Source organism: Abramis brama (assembly GCF_963993115.1).
Source record: "Abramis brama genome assembly, chromosome: 19".
NCBI classification, from domain to species: Eukaryota; Metazoa; Chordata; class Actinopteri; order Cypriniformes; family Leuciscidae; genus Abramis; species Abramis brama.
In genome coordinates, this window is record NC_139981.1 from 862,501 (window position 1) to 877,500 (window position 15,000).

At 37.0% G+C, this 15,000-nt stretch overlaps 2 protein-coding genes across 2 annotated transcripts in view; one reads left to right on the plus strand and one right to left on the minus strand.

Annotated features, from left to right (window-relative positions):
- The window catches only part of inpp5a (inositol polyphosphate-5-phosphatase A), a 206,984-nt gene extending 195,634 nt beyond the window's left edge, over positions 1-11,350 (plus strand). Inside the window, exons 13-16 of the mRNA XM_084093951.1 lie at positions 5,950-6,061; positions 8,320-8,388; positions 9,557-9,641; positions 9,757-11,350. Coding sequence (XP_083950077.1) covers positions 5,950-6,061; positions 8,320-8,388; positions 9,557-9,637 — 262 coding nt within the window. The 3' untranslated portion in view covers positions 9,638-9,641; positions 9,757-11,350. The remainder of the gene's footprint in view (positions 1-5,949; positions 6,062-8,319; positions 8,389-9,556; positions 9,642-9,756) is intronic.
- Positions 11,351-11,919: 569 nt separating this feature from the next.
- Positions 11,920-15,000, minus strand: part of nkx6.2 (NK6 homeobox 2) — a 5,036-nt gene continuing 1,955 nt past the window's right edge. Inside the window, exons 1-3 of the mRNA XM_084093952.1 lie at positions 14,412-15,000; positions 13,762-13,934; positions 11,920-13,245 (exon numbers count right to left, since the gene is read on the minus strand). The exon at positions 14,412-15,000 is cut by the window's right edge and continues 1,955 nt beyond it. Of these exons, the coding sequence (XP_083950078.1) occupies positions 12,997-13,245; positions 13,762-13,934; positions 14,412-14,826 (837 nt within the window). The 5' untranslated portion in view covers positions 14,827-15,000 and the 3' untranslated portion in view covers positions 11,920-12,996. The remainder of the gene's footprint in view (positions 13,246-13,761; positions 13,935-14,411) is intronic.

Here is a 15,000-nt window from a genome sequence, read left to right on the forward strand (position 1 = left end):
TTAGTAAGGTTTGTAAGAAGTCTCTTCTGCTCACCAAAGCTGCTTTTATTTGATCAAAAATACAGTAAAACAGTGAAATATTATTGTAATGTAAATCATCTGTTTTCTATGTGAATATATAGTAAAGTGTAATTTATTCCTGTGATCAAAGCTGAATTTTCAGCATCATTACTCCAGTCTTCAGTGTCACATGATCCTTCAGAAATCACTCTAATATGATGATTTGATGCTCAAGAAACATTTGATGTGTTGAAAACACATTTTTATTTCAGGATTCTTTGATGAATAGAAAGTTCAAAAGAACAGAATCTGAAATAGAATCTTTTGTAACATTATCAATGTCACTTTCGATCAGTTTAATGCGTCCTATTAATTTCTTTCGAAGGCTATTGTATTCCAAAATAAAAATAAATAAATAGTGTTTTCTGCTGATTTAAACTCCCTCAGAACTCATTAAAGCACATGATTATATTCACCTTCAGATTGGCCAGATTAAATGCCGCTGATGTTCAGTGACTGATGGGATGCAGAGCTTCATGATTTTACTGTAAGACTCGCTCCGTAAAATCAATGCAGAAATCGAGTCGGAATATTCCCAGGATGAGGAGAGAGTGCGGTTTGTTTCACTAACCGGGTTACAGTGATCGTGTGTGTGTGTGTGTGTTTGTGGAGTCTAGACGGCTGAGGTTTCGGGTCGTGAGGTGTGTGTGTGAGGGGTCGGAGGTCATGTACAGTTATTCTTCACCGTTTGGTGAGGATGTCGAGACTCGGCTTCGGGCGTCTCTTTACCACGGTACTTTCTGGAGTGGGTGTGTTAGTGTTGTTTACGTTCACTCCGATGAAACTCGTGTGCTTATTAATAAAGGATTAATTTGCGTTGTGTTGATTTGCGCGACAGGCCTGAGTCTGCTGTGTTGAGGATGACATTATTATCCAGACGTTAGTTCCGGTCCGCAGAGCTGATTGAACACGGGCGCTGGTATTCTCTCTGATTGGTCCTTTCCACGTGTTTTCTGCAGAAATGCACACAAATATCTGCCATATTGTGTCTGAAATGTCATTTACTCAGAGATCCCACACAGTTATTAACATGGGGGGAAAGTACCGTATATATTATCTCTGTAAAAGTTCTATATGTTTTATATTAATATTTAAATGTATTGAAATTCCTATAGTAAATATACTTTTTGAATAATAATAAAAAATCTCATCAGCTAGAAATTCATCCAAAATGTGTTAAAAAAAGCACATTTTTATATTAAAATTTAAATACATTCCAAATATTGTTATCTTATGTTTAAATGCCACTGTATACAGCAGTTTAAAAAATAACAATGTTAAGATTTGATCTATCATGAACATTTAAATCTGTTATGAATATTGTTACTTTGAGAGTGAAATGCCAATGCCTCCTGAGATATGTGTAATATTTCTCCATTCTAGAGCAGGATTACTGTGAGTGTAACTGTGTGTTGTGAAGCTCGTGAGCGTCTCCGATGTTATTTACAGATCGACTGCATGATTGTGTGTGTGTGTGTGTGTGTGTGTGTGTGTGTGTGATTGTGTGTGTGTTCATGAAACTGACGTCGTGATCCAGTGTTTCTGATGAACAAAACACTCGTTCACTGAAGTGACGTTCAAGTGTGAGTGTGACGCTGTTTAGTGCTGAAGTGACACTTAAACACACACTCATATGTGTTTCTGAGAGGGTGTGTGTGTGTCAGTATGAGTGTGTGTTTGTGAGTGTGTGTTTGTGACTGAGTGTGTGTGTGTCTGAGTGTGTGCGTGTGTGTGTGCCTGTGTGTTTGTGAGTGAGTGAGTGTGTGTGTGTGTGTTTGTGAGTGAGTGAGTGTGTCAGTGTGTGTGTGTGTTTGTGATTGAGTGAGTGAGTGTGCGTGTGTGTCAGTGTGTGTGTGTGTGTGTGTGTGTGTTTGTGAGTGAGTGAGTGAGTGTGTGTGTGTGTGTTTGTGAGTGAGTGTGTGTCAGTGTGTGTGTGTTTGTGAATGAGTGAGTGTGTGTGTGTGTGTGTGTGTGTGTGTATGTATGTGTGTGTGTGTGTGTGTGTGTATATAAATGTGCATGTATGTGTATGTGTGAGTGAGTGAGTGAGTGTGTGTGTGTATGTATGTGTGTGTGTGTGTGTGTGTGTGTATATATATATATGTGTGTGTGTGTATATGTGCGTGTGTGTGTGTATATATATGTATATGTATGTGTGAGTGTGTGTGTGTGTGTGTGTATATATATGTGTGTGTGTGTGTGTGTGTATATGTGCGCGTGTGTGTGTATATATATGTATATGTATGTGTGTATGTGTGAGTGCGTAAGTGTGTGTGTGTGTGTGTGTGTGCGTGTGTGTGTGTGTGTATATATATATATATATGTGTGTCAACGCTTCATCAGGATGAATAATGAACATTGTGGCTTTTCATGGTTAAAATGAGGATTGTTCTCAGACAAGCTGCTCATTGTGAGTCAGAGGTGAGAGAGAGACTGAACAGTAATCAGAGTCTGAGATCGTTAGACGTTATGAGTTTCAGTCCAGATTATATCATGATCTCATTTACTCAGTAATCTGATGTAAACACAATCAAAAATCATAAAGACTTGATTATAGATCATTATTTGAGGAAATTGCCCTTTTCCTGTTGCACAACACACACACACACACACACACACACCCCTTTGCAACTCTACATTTGATTGACAGCTCCAGTTCTGTCCAATCCCATGATCCTGTGCTGTAATAGTCATGTGACCTCTGCCCTGTCATTAATAGTGTGTGTGTTATCAGTGTTTCCCTCAGTGTGTGTGTTCTCAGTTTATACGCCCTCATTAACACAGGCGTCTCAATGAATCAGTGTTTGCTTTGTCACTTATTTGTCATTGTGTAGAACAAGATAACAGGTCACATGACCCACACATCCGCTTAAAGGCACAGTTCACTAAAACCGATCATTGTGTCGTCATTTACTCGCCCTGAAGTCACTCAAATCTGTTCGACAGAGTAAATGATGATTCTTTACCGTCTGAACCGAAGCTCTTGTAAGTGTGTTAGCGGCTAGCGTTAGCGTTAGCGTTAGCGGAATGGTTAACTGTTCACTCACTGTAACACACACAGGTGGGCGATTGTTGAGTTTATCAGTGCGGCCCCATTAATTAGGGTAATTAGTCTTGGCACGAGTGTGATAGTGTCTGACGGGCTCCAGTTCACACACACACACTCACACACACACACCCGGCGGCAGCGTTTGCTCTGCCTGATAACGGCTAATCGACAGCATTAATCACCCCGAGGCTCCACCGCGCTGTTTACTGTTGAGTTAGAGAGTGTGTGTGTGTGTGTGTGTGTGTGTAAGAGAGAGAGTGAGTTTATACACTTCCATTCAAAAGTTTTGTCTAAGTAAGATAAAAAAAAAAAACCCAAGTAAAAAAAAAACACTTTCCGTCATCAAGGAAAATTTATCAACAATTTAAAACAATTTTAAAACAATCATCATTAAATTGATCAAAAGTGACAGTAAAGACATTTATAATGTTACAAAAGATTCTATTTCAAATAAATGCTGTTCTTTTGAACTTTCTATTCATCAAAGAATCCTGAAAAATAAAATGCATCACAGTTTCCACAAAAATATGAAACACTGATAATAATCATAAATGTTTCTTGATCATCAAATCATCATATTAGAGTGATTTCTGAAGGATCATGTGACACTGAAGACTGGAGTAATGATGCTGAAAATTCAGCTTTGATCACAGGAATAAATTACACTTTACTGTATATTCACATAGAAAACATATTTTAAATGGTAAAAATATCTCACAATTTTGCAGTATTTTTGATCAAACAAATGCATCTTTGCTCTGATGTCACACACACCATCAAGCCTCACAGTCCCAGATCAGTTTCAAAGCTCAATCCGATCCAGATCAGTTTAATCCGGCTGAAGGATCACATGATAAACTTCCTCTCGGGATTGTTTGGGATTGTTTGGGCCACCCTGAAGAAATCTTCAGTCTTTAAAGAGCTTCTCCCGCCCCTTAATTCCCACACTCTGCATCTCTATCCCTCATTATCCTTCTCTATCCTCCACTATCATTCACTCTCTCCCTCTTTCATCCGCGCACTCATCTCTCGTTAGCATACCAAAACTGCCCTTCATTTCCACATGCTTAAAGTGCCATCAATGCTAATTGCGCTCAGGCGTTCTGCAAAGGCCCCTCGCCGGGTCTTGTTTGGCCACTCGGTCGGGGGCCTGTGTGTTGGGATAACTGGGATAACTGGTTCCCCTCCCTCCTTGACCCCTGACCTTTGGGTTGCCATGGTGACGGTCAGTTTGGGCTGATGCTGATGGTGTTGTTTGACCACTAAAGCAGCGGATCGAGAACCGTGTGATGATCCGCTTTCATGCTCAATTGACCAAAGCAAGCCGAGAACACATGCGCTTCTGCTCTGAACACTCACCGATAGAGCGCTGAGCTCCACCAGGTCACAATTAATGCATTTTGCATAAAAAAAGTCAAGTATTATATTATTTAAAGCATATTTAAAACACAATTGAAAGTTTTTTTTTACTGAAATTATTTTATACTGTTGTTTATTATTTGAATTATTGAACACATGCACTTCTGTTCTAAACACTCACCTCAGCGTCAACCAGATTACAATTAATTGCATTTTGCACAAATTATTTTGCATTATTTTCATGACATTTAAACATTTTCTACTCAACTATTATTAGCTTGTTGTAATGCAAAACCATTGCATAATGAGGAGAAAATGCTGCTTATTTTAAAACTATTGAAAAAAAATACATTATAGTAGTTTTTGTTGTTCTGATTTTATACTATAGTTTATTATTTTCACAATATCACAGTGTTTTTGCAAAGAAAAATCTCATATTTTGAAGAAAATAATATAATATTTATATATAAAATTGTTTAAATATTATACTATTTAAAGCATGTTTAAAACACCATTGAACGTTTTTCTTTTACTGAAATTATTTTATAGTATAATTTATTATTATACTGTGTGTATAAAGTACATTTTAAAAAAAATAATTTAGTTTCTGCAAAAGAATTTCATAATGAGAAGAAATAAATATAATATTTTAATAACATATTATTATTTTAAGTACATTTTAAAACAATTGAAAATATACATCACAGTAGAACTGATTGTATAGTATAATTTATTATTTGCGAAATATCAGTATTTTTGCAAACAAATCTCATATTTTGAAGAAAATAATATCATATTTATAAATTATATTATTTAAAATAGAATTGGAAGTATACATTACAGTTGTTTCTCATAATGAGAAGAAAATAATATTTAAATATAGTATTTAAATTATAAAATTTAAAGTACATTTAAAACAACAAAAATTGTCCATTACACTAGTTTTTGCAAAAAGAAATCTCATATTTTGAAGAAAATAATATAACATTTTGGAAAACACAATGGAAAATTAACATCGCTGGAGTTTTTGTTGCACTGAATTGTGTTATTTAAAGTACATTTTAAAATACAATTTAAAATATATATGTATCACAGTACTTTTGCACACAAAAAAAAACTTGTGAAGAAAATACAATATTCGAATAATATATTATTTAAATGACATTATTTAAAGAACACGAATTGAAAGTATACATAACTATAGATTTTGTTGTACTGAATTAATGCTGTAATTAATTATTTAAATCTGAAGTGCATTTTAAAACACATATTTTGCTGATTACAAAAAACTAAATGTGGTGTTGCATTTGTAGTCATAGAGGGAAACGTGTTTAATTGTTATAAAAAATAACACCATAAATCATCACCGATGTGCGATATGAAGATGTTTCTGATGCTGGTGTTTCTTCACACTGATTCTGATGTGATGCAGGACCGCCATCATTAACACCGTAACTCTCGATCTGTGTGTGTTCCCGCAGTTACCCGTACAGCGAGGACTCGAGTCAGGGGAAGCAGTACATGAACACTCGGTGTCCCTCCTGGTGTGACCGAATCCTCATGTCCTCCTCGGCCAAAGACCTGATCCTGAAGGTGAGACTCCAAACACTGTGAAAACCTGCATTCCTTCCGCCAGATCCTCAAACATCTGCATTTCTGTCTTTCATCTGGTCAGATTGTTCGTTAATCTGATGCAAAAGATGCCATGCATTGAGAAATCATACTTAACTTGATCTGTTGAAGTGATTGCACTATAAAAACTACGTTTCAGAACAAAATCAGCTTTTATTTAAACTAAACTGTCAAAATGACTCGTTTTCTTGATCTGCGTGATGAATCTGTTGTTTAAAGCAGTTGAATGTACATCACAGTAGTTTTTGATGCATTGCATTTATTTTATGCTGATTAATAAATGTGTCTGGATTAAATGATTTTGGGTTAATTACACTTGTTGGTTAATGAGTGCTGAACAAAATTGCAATTATGCGCTCAACACATTAAAATGGACATTTGACGGAGTGCACGTAAATATAAAACTGAAATGCACATATTCTGTGAATCATAATCACAGTTCCACATAAGCTATACTCATTTCATATGCAAATAGCAGTGGGCATTTACAAGTCTTAAAGGAGACGCGCATCTAGTTAAAATCAGGGTGAAAATAGACTTGTATTTCTACATTATGACAGTTTTTGATGTGGAAATCTTACTAGCATTATAAGTGCACCTCAGGAAACATTATAAAAATATAAAATGCAATGCACAACCGCTTATATAATCATATAGATCTTCAGATCTGAGATGAAACCAGATGTGTCTGTCAGAGCTGAGTTTCACGATCTTATGAAATTCATATTTTGTCCGTTCCTCTCAAGAAAGACGGTAGAAGTGCATAAGAATATGTGCGATATGAGCGGGTGCATAATAACCAGTAAGAATAATAAGAATAAACAATAATACACAATACAATAAGTGGCAATATGGACAGTATGAATAATAAGAAACAATATGCAGTAACAACAATAAATATAAGGATATAGTGCAGGTTATGATAAAGTCATAAATGTGTTTGTGATAAAGGATTTTAGTTTTAGTTTTTTTGCATGCAGTGTTTGTTTTGTTTTTTGTTTTGTTTTTTGCATGCAGTGTTTGTTTTGTTTTTTTCTCTTTTTTTGCATGCAGTGTTTGTTTTGTTTTTTTGTTTTTTTTTGCATGCAGTGTTTGTTTTGTTTTTTGTTTTGTTTTTTGCATGCAGTGTTTGTTTTGTTTTTTTCTCTTTTTTTGCATGCAGTGTTTGTTTTGTTTTTTTGTTTTTTTTGCATGCAGTGTTTTTTTGGTTTTTTTTTTTGCATGCTGTGTTTGTTTTGTTTTTGTTTTTTTGCATGCCGTGTTTGTTTTGTTTTTGTTTTTTTGCATGCCGTGTTTGTTTTGTTTTTGTTTTTTTGCATGCAGTGTTTGTTTTGTTTTTTGGCATGCATGCATTGTTTTTGCATGCAACAATAGAAGAAACTTCAGTGCAATAACTTGATTTTTATTTGTGTGGATCAGAAACGTCTGCTTTCCTCGGGTGTCTCAGTGCTCTGACTGCGCAGTGCGAACACAAGTTGAACTGAATTGCTTTATGGCAGAATGTGAATGCGTCTGATGAAGTTTGCATCATGGACTCAGCGCGGCTCTAATGACGTGACGTCCTTCAGGTCAAGCGTTAATGACCTCTCACACACACTCCAGCGCTGCGCTAGTGAGTGCCTCAGACAGACGGTGTGTTTGCGTTACAGATTGTTCAGACACGGCCTGTAAACAGCCTCATCTATCATGACACGCTCTGTTAGCCGCACGTCATGTTGTTCTCTGCTATCCGCGGCCTAACACGCAGAGGTCCGGCGGAGGTAATGAAGAGCCAGTGAAGCGCAGGCCCGGACCCGCACTCATCTGTTTATCTGTCTAAAGATTACGCAACCCGAAAATCCACAATTTTATGCTGCCTTTGTAAATTATCCAAGCCTGCGTTTGATGAATGTATCGCGCTCGGGGACGCTCGGGCTGTGTGTGTTCTTGTGTTGCTGAAGTTCACTCGCGCGAGTGTGTGATGGTGTTTTCACAGACTCGGGAAACACAATCTCGCACGCGCGTGTTTTTAAAGTGCACTGCATCATATTTCTGTCTCGCTCCATTCAGAGCATTATTTTCAATTTAGGGGAATTATGATTAATGCTTTTGCTGCTTTTGGAGCTCCTGAAGTTTCTGCGCTCTGATTTATTGGCACTTAAGTCTAACAGAATTATAGTATTCTACATGGATTCATTTTGTGTCTTTAATCGTGTTTTGTGTGTGTTTGTGTTTTGCAGCCGGAGAATGAGGAGAAATCAATAACGTATGACAACATCGGACCCAATGTGTGTATGGGAGACCACAAGGTACGACTAACCAACGTGTGTGTGTGTGTGTGAGAGAGAGAGAGAGAGAGAGAGAGAGAGAGAGTGTGTGTGTGTGTGTGTGAGTGAGTGAGTGAGTGAGTGAGTGTGTGTGTGTGTGTGTGTGAGAGAGAGAGAGAGAGAGAGAGTGTGTGTGTGTGTGTGAGTCAATCTGGCTGCAATGCAATTTAAACATTTCAAACTCACCAGTTTTAAGGAGAAAAAAAGAAAACAGAGACACTGTCTAAATATTAAATTACTGAAATGTTCTTGAATGTGTGGTGCGACTGATTCAGACCCAATCAAGCTCAGTGTGTTAATCACACACTCATACACCCGCACACACACACACAACACACACTCACACACCTGCACGCGCACACACACACACACACACTCATTTACATACACTCACTCACTCACTCACTCACTCACTCACTCACTCACTCACCCACCCACACACACACTTCTGTTCCTCCTGTGATGGTGTAATAGATACAAGACAGTCAAGACCAATCAAAAACCAGTATTCAAATAGATTCTGGAAAGAATACCAATTGGAATTCGGTATGCAAATGAGGCCAGCCCTGTTAACAGTGTGAGTGAGAGACTATAAAAACTATAAAAAACACAAATAGATTTAAATGATCTACAACACTTTTGATTAAACTTACTTCTACAACACAGTTTTTTACATAGTGATTCGAGCTGAATTATAAAGAATGTATTTTTTATGATTTTTGTTTATTTTATTATTTATACAATTTTAAACTGTTATTTTAGAGTTTGTTATGGTTAGTCTTAAGTTATATATTGCTAAATAATACTTTTTTATTGTATAACTACTATTTTTTATTTTGTTAATAAAATTTAAATTATTTTAGAGAGAGAGAGAGAGAGAGAGAGAGAGATGAACGAGAGAGAGAGAGAGAGAGAGAGTGTGTGTGTGTGTAACCAGACAGACACACACCCACCAAAATCACATTCAGATGTTCTAGAAATGTAAGTGAATTTAGCACCCATGGAAGAACAGTTCAGACAGAAGTGTGTGTGTGTGTGTGTGTGTGTGTGTGTGTGTGTGTGTGTGTGTGTGTGTGTGTGTGTGTTCAGAACAGCTCATCCTCTAAAGAACTTGTTGAAACGCTGATCTCTCGTCTGTGTTTTTCTGCAGCCGGTCTACTTGTACTTTCGGTTAAACACAGGGCCAGGTAAACCTAATGCAAATAAGCACAAGTGTTGTGTCGTGCAGTGATGTGGTAAATATTTTCTTTTATCATTATTTTATTCTTATTATCTTTATGAATATGGCTCTGTCATAACTCATGATAGACGTGCAGAAGTTCTCATGATCTATATGTGTGTGTTGGCCAGGAAAATGGTGCCAAAAGGTGGAGAAGATTTCATGAAAAGCAGCCCTGTGCGAAGCTCCAATGCGCACACACACACACTCACACACACGCACACACACGCACACAGAGGACCCTGTAAAGACTTTTCAGCAGGACTGACCAGTCGCATTTGTCGCAGTGCATGCAATCATGTCCATAGAAACGACACATTGAGTTCATGAATGCTTCAAGAGTCGAGATCATGGACACACACACACACACACACACACACACACTTCCACTCAATCTCCATCAGATGCTCTTCTCTGACGTCTCTCAGCCTTGTTTCCAAAACTCTAATATAGACCATCAGAAATTACTCTACAGATTTTAAAAAGCATACTTGCAAATTTTAGATATGCCTCTACATAATACTTCAAGCTACTTCCATACAGTATGTAAGATGTTTTAAAAAGTGCAATGCAAAAAAAAAAATGTTGTTGTATTTCTCTATTGCTAGGTTTATTTGTACATTGGATTATCTTTAATGGAGATTTCTAGACGTTCTGTGTGTTAGAATAGATAGGTATATTCTGTTTGATTTTCTTTCTTTATGGATTATTGTTTATCTTTGATTTCTGATTTGTTGTTGCTCGCACTCCGCCGTGCCGCGTACAACCGCCAACTCTCATTTTATATACTGTACTTTTTAAAGAGATCATTTATAATTCGTACCAAAACTATTATATGCTGACATATTGACACAAACAGCTGCTTTTGGGTGTAAAGTTTCAAATGTTTGAATAGTTATGAACAAACAATGAAATCCACATCATTATTAGCAGAATATGCCATTTCAGCCAATATGATTTATATATATAAATATATATATAGCCAATTTAAAGTTTGTTTTTTAAGCAGTGCCATAAACCATGCAAATATATACGATAGTTTCTATAGCAGTCTTGCTCGGTTATTACAGTACTGTTCTTATTCTAACTTATTTCTGTGTAATAATGTTATGGTTCTGAATGTGATATTTCTATAGGCCTGGGTATCTTAAAAATCGCTGTATCCTTTTCTCTCTCTTTTTTTTGTTTTTGTATGATTTTTTTTGTTACTATATTATTGTGCCATGGTGCCGACTATTGAATTGAACTCAAATGTAGAGTTTAAGTTATAAATCAGTTCAGCTGTAAGAGGAAAAAACACTCAAATTAAGGACCAGGAGAAATCTCTTTACACTTTACTTTACAATGTCCATTTCACACACCATGTGTTTTTACAAACATAATCACACATGAAGTCCGTGTATCAGTATTTTACTTCAGTCACACTGTACAGTAAAGTGTGGGTGTTTCTGGTGGACTCCTCGTGTGTGTTCTCAGCATCAGTGCCGTTTGCTCCTCCTGGTTTAATTCTACACTACAGAGTTGACAGATTAGATTGATCCTTCATTTCTGAATCAGTGGAAATGATTTTGTGTCGCTTTGACAGTGATTTGCTTAGAAAAACTGCTTGTTAACTGTTTTCCCCAGCAGGGCAGGAGATAGGATTCACTCTTTTCTTTAAGCAGATAGCGATTAGACCTCGTGGATGGCAAGACCTCCAAAAGCAATAAAACCATTAGAACTCAATGAATGAATGAGTGAATCAATTCCTCTTTGTCATTAGTCAAGCACATCAGAAAGCCCTTGAGATTCACTGAACAAGCCTTTGACATTTAGATGTATCATGCATGAACATTTATATTATATTGTTTTTTGTTTTTTTTTTGGGGGGGGGGGGGGGTAATATTGTTAAAATTTTGATTAACAATATTACATTATACAATATGATATTATGTGTTCATCAAACTGTTTATAAAAATTCATATATTATTGAACATATGATATTAGCCTAATAATTTGTTATGGCGGGATGTTTTAAGATGTCTCGGGATGAAATTACGTAAGTCACATGACGCATAAAACTCCTACAAACAAAAGGTTCGGAAATATGTCATGCAAGTATATATATGTATTTCAACAACGTTTACGAATATTTTTGTAACCACAAAAGTTAAGATTACAAGTTAGTTATAGATGTTCGCGAGATCGCGGTCGCTACGCGCGTTTTTCGTTACGATCAATATCGAAATCGTGTGCGAACTGCGAAGTAGTGTAGTGTCATTACTTACAAGCCTAACTTATAAAAATAAATGTATATATCACAAAAAAAAATTGTTTAATGTGTCTTTAAGGGTTGATGGGGTCACGAGACATTTGCATTACTTAAATCCGCGAATAACACTGACAAAACAAGTTTGCCTTCCTGAAATCTGTTAAATTATAAGAAATACATATATCAGAAAATCTGTGAATGCATTATTTAAGGCCTTCTGTCCCTGCAGTTTGGGCTGAAAAATAAAATAAATAAAAAAAATCTTAAAAATAAAAACTCTTAATGTCTGTAACTAACCATGAAAAGAGACGAAATATTCCTCTTATTACAAGGAAAAAGCCGAATGAATGTTTATGATCTTATTAGCAACAATCATGTAGGAATTTTATTATCATTACTATGCTATTAATAATAGCCTATTAATGCACGGATATATAATATGCATTTGTTTGCACCTTTCGCGTGGCCGAGCTAAAAAATATGCGCTACAATAACACAATAAAATGGTTTAAACAAATGCATGAAATTATAAAGAACCAGGACAAATGTAAAATATTGGCTTGTTAAATAATTTATTGATAATACAAAGTTTTTTTCTTCCTTCATCACGGAAGCAATAATATTCTCTTCGTCGATATTTATGTCCATCTTTGAGTAATTTTTTCGTGTTGTGAGGTAAAACATAAACTCCTTCCATTGAAAGTATAAGCGGCCAAAAAAGGACATTGTTAAAACAAATTCTATTCACATCATTTACAGCACTGGCACTTTTTATACACTTTGTGTACCTGTTTTCAAAATAATAAAAAAGTGAAACTTTTAGGCGAAAGAGGCGTCGTTATTCTTCTGCGATCGAAGACAAAGATGATCTTAAATGATGATGATGAGGGGAAAGTTGGCACGTCTTCGTGATGCTTTCATAACATAATTTACTCAGTAAAAAATATATATACATCTCACGTCCACTTCTAACTGCACAACCGCATTCAAAGCAAAGCAAAAGCCGCGTGAACAGTGTGTTTATACCCTGCTTAACTCTGCCTCATTTCCCCGGAAGAATCTGAGGCAGATGATGATGATGATGATGATGATGATAATGAAGAGTCTTTTCTCAGTTTCATCACAAAGTGTCCGAGCTGTTACTGCACGGGCTGATGAGCGACAGGTTACTCGTCTTGTGCTTTTTCAACAGTCTTGTGATTTTCTCGTCGTCGGAGTTCGGGTCCAGAGGTTTGTTATATTCATCATCCTCCTCGTTGTCCGAGCTCTCCTTCATCTTCTCCGTCTCTGAGTCGTGTTTCTTCTTAGCCGTGGCCATTTCAGCCGCGTGCCTCTTCCGCCATTTGGTTCTTCTGTTCTGAAACCAAACCTGAGAGAGAGAAAAACACTTCAGCGCACTGGCCTTCTCTGGGATAAATGCAACAATTAAATGCATTAAACCAAGCTTTAAAATAAAATAAATAAAATAATCTAAATGTAATTATAGTACAAAATTAATTTCAAGTTGACCAGAGAGTGTGTAAATATTATGCCTAACGGTGTGAAATTATGTCCAACATTGACCGCAATAATCCCAATAATTTTCATTTCAAAATTATAAATGTTGAGTTTTGCTTGTTTGTAAATTCATACACTAAAACATTCTGGGTTGTTTCAACACATGTTTGGGTCAAATCTGCACGAAATGGACTCGTAGGCTACCGTTTAAACCGTTGGTTTAAATGTTTTAATTAAAATTTGAACCCAACGGTTTTAACGGTATCGCACACAGCCTAACTGGCACTTCCACAGATATAATAATCTTATCATTGTCTCATGCTGCCGTTTACATTGAGTAAAATGTTTAATAATATGTTAAAGTTAATAAAACCCCGTGTCTATCTACCTTGACTTGACTCTCGGTCATTCCCAGAGAATATGCGAGTCGAGCTCTCTCTGGACCGGCCAGGTATTTGGTCTGTTCGAAGGTTTTCTCCAGCGCGAAAATCTGCTGTCCTGAAAAAGTTGGTCTGGAATGTTTCTTCTTGCCGTCCTTGTCCAGCATCATATTCGCCTGGCCTGAAGAAAGCGAGACACGGTCAGCCAAATAAAGACATTTAACTTAACATTATGGGGAAATATGGTTGTCATGTCACGAGAGACCCACAACTTTTAGACACACTGCAAAATAATATCCCAACAATCTGAGCGACTCTTAAAAATAAGGTTCTTCAGCCTATTGGCAAGATGGTTCCATGAAGAACCTTTAATGGAATCTTTCCATTAGCCACACAAAAATTCTAAATAGGAAATATGTTCTTTAGATTGTTAAAATGTTACAAAAAAAATATTTTATGTACAAAATATATTAGAACTAATCACTGAAAGGATTATTATTATTATGTTGTATATATATATATATATTAGGCTATATTATTATTATTATTTGGATATTTGTGGAACCCAAAACGGTTACACTGGAAAAAACCCTTTTGGAACCTTTAATTTTTTTTAAGTGAGATTGTTTAGATTGTCATTTAGGCCAGGAAAACTCACCCGGACAGCTCACCCGCGGGTCTCTCCAGGGCGACCCTTGCATCATTCCCGGCCAGAATATGGGCGCCCTGCCGGGCAGCTCCGTCAGGGGTTTGGGATACCGAGACACGGCCGCCGGGTTGAAGTACATCCCAGCTGTTGTGGCCAAGCCGTTGATCCGGGGAAAGCCCGAGAGAAGCTGTCCGGCCGTGGTGATGGGTCTCCCCAAGATATCGCTTATTCCATGCGGTGTTCCGAGCGGGATCTGAGAGTTCAGGTTGGCGAAAGAATGAGCCTTGAAGCCCGCGGGGTTCTGCAGGGTGTACGGGAATAAAGAGGTCTTCATCTCGGTCATGTTGTGCAGCGCAGCCAGTGGAGTGCTGCCCAGAACGAACGCACTCTGCCGGTTACTATCCATCTGCCCGACCGCTAACATCGGTGCGTGTGAACCACACGATCAACCGCCAAACAACAACAACACATACAAAGTACAACAAAGTTTAGTGCAACAACTCATCCAAGGGAACGAATACTGCGAGTTTCACAAGTTCTGCGAATGTTTCCCCATACAGAAGTGTCCTAGTTCAGGCGAGAGAGGGAGTTTCCGAAG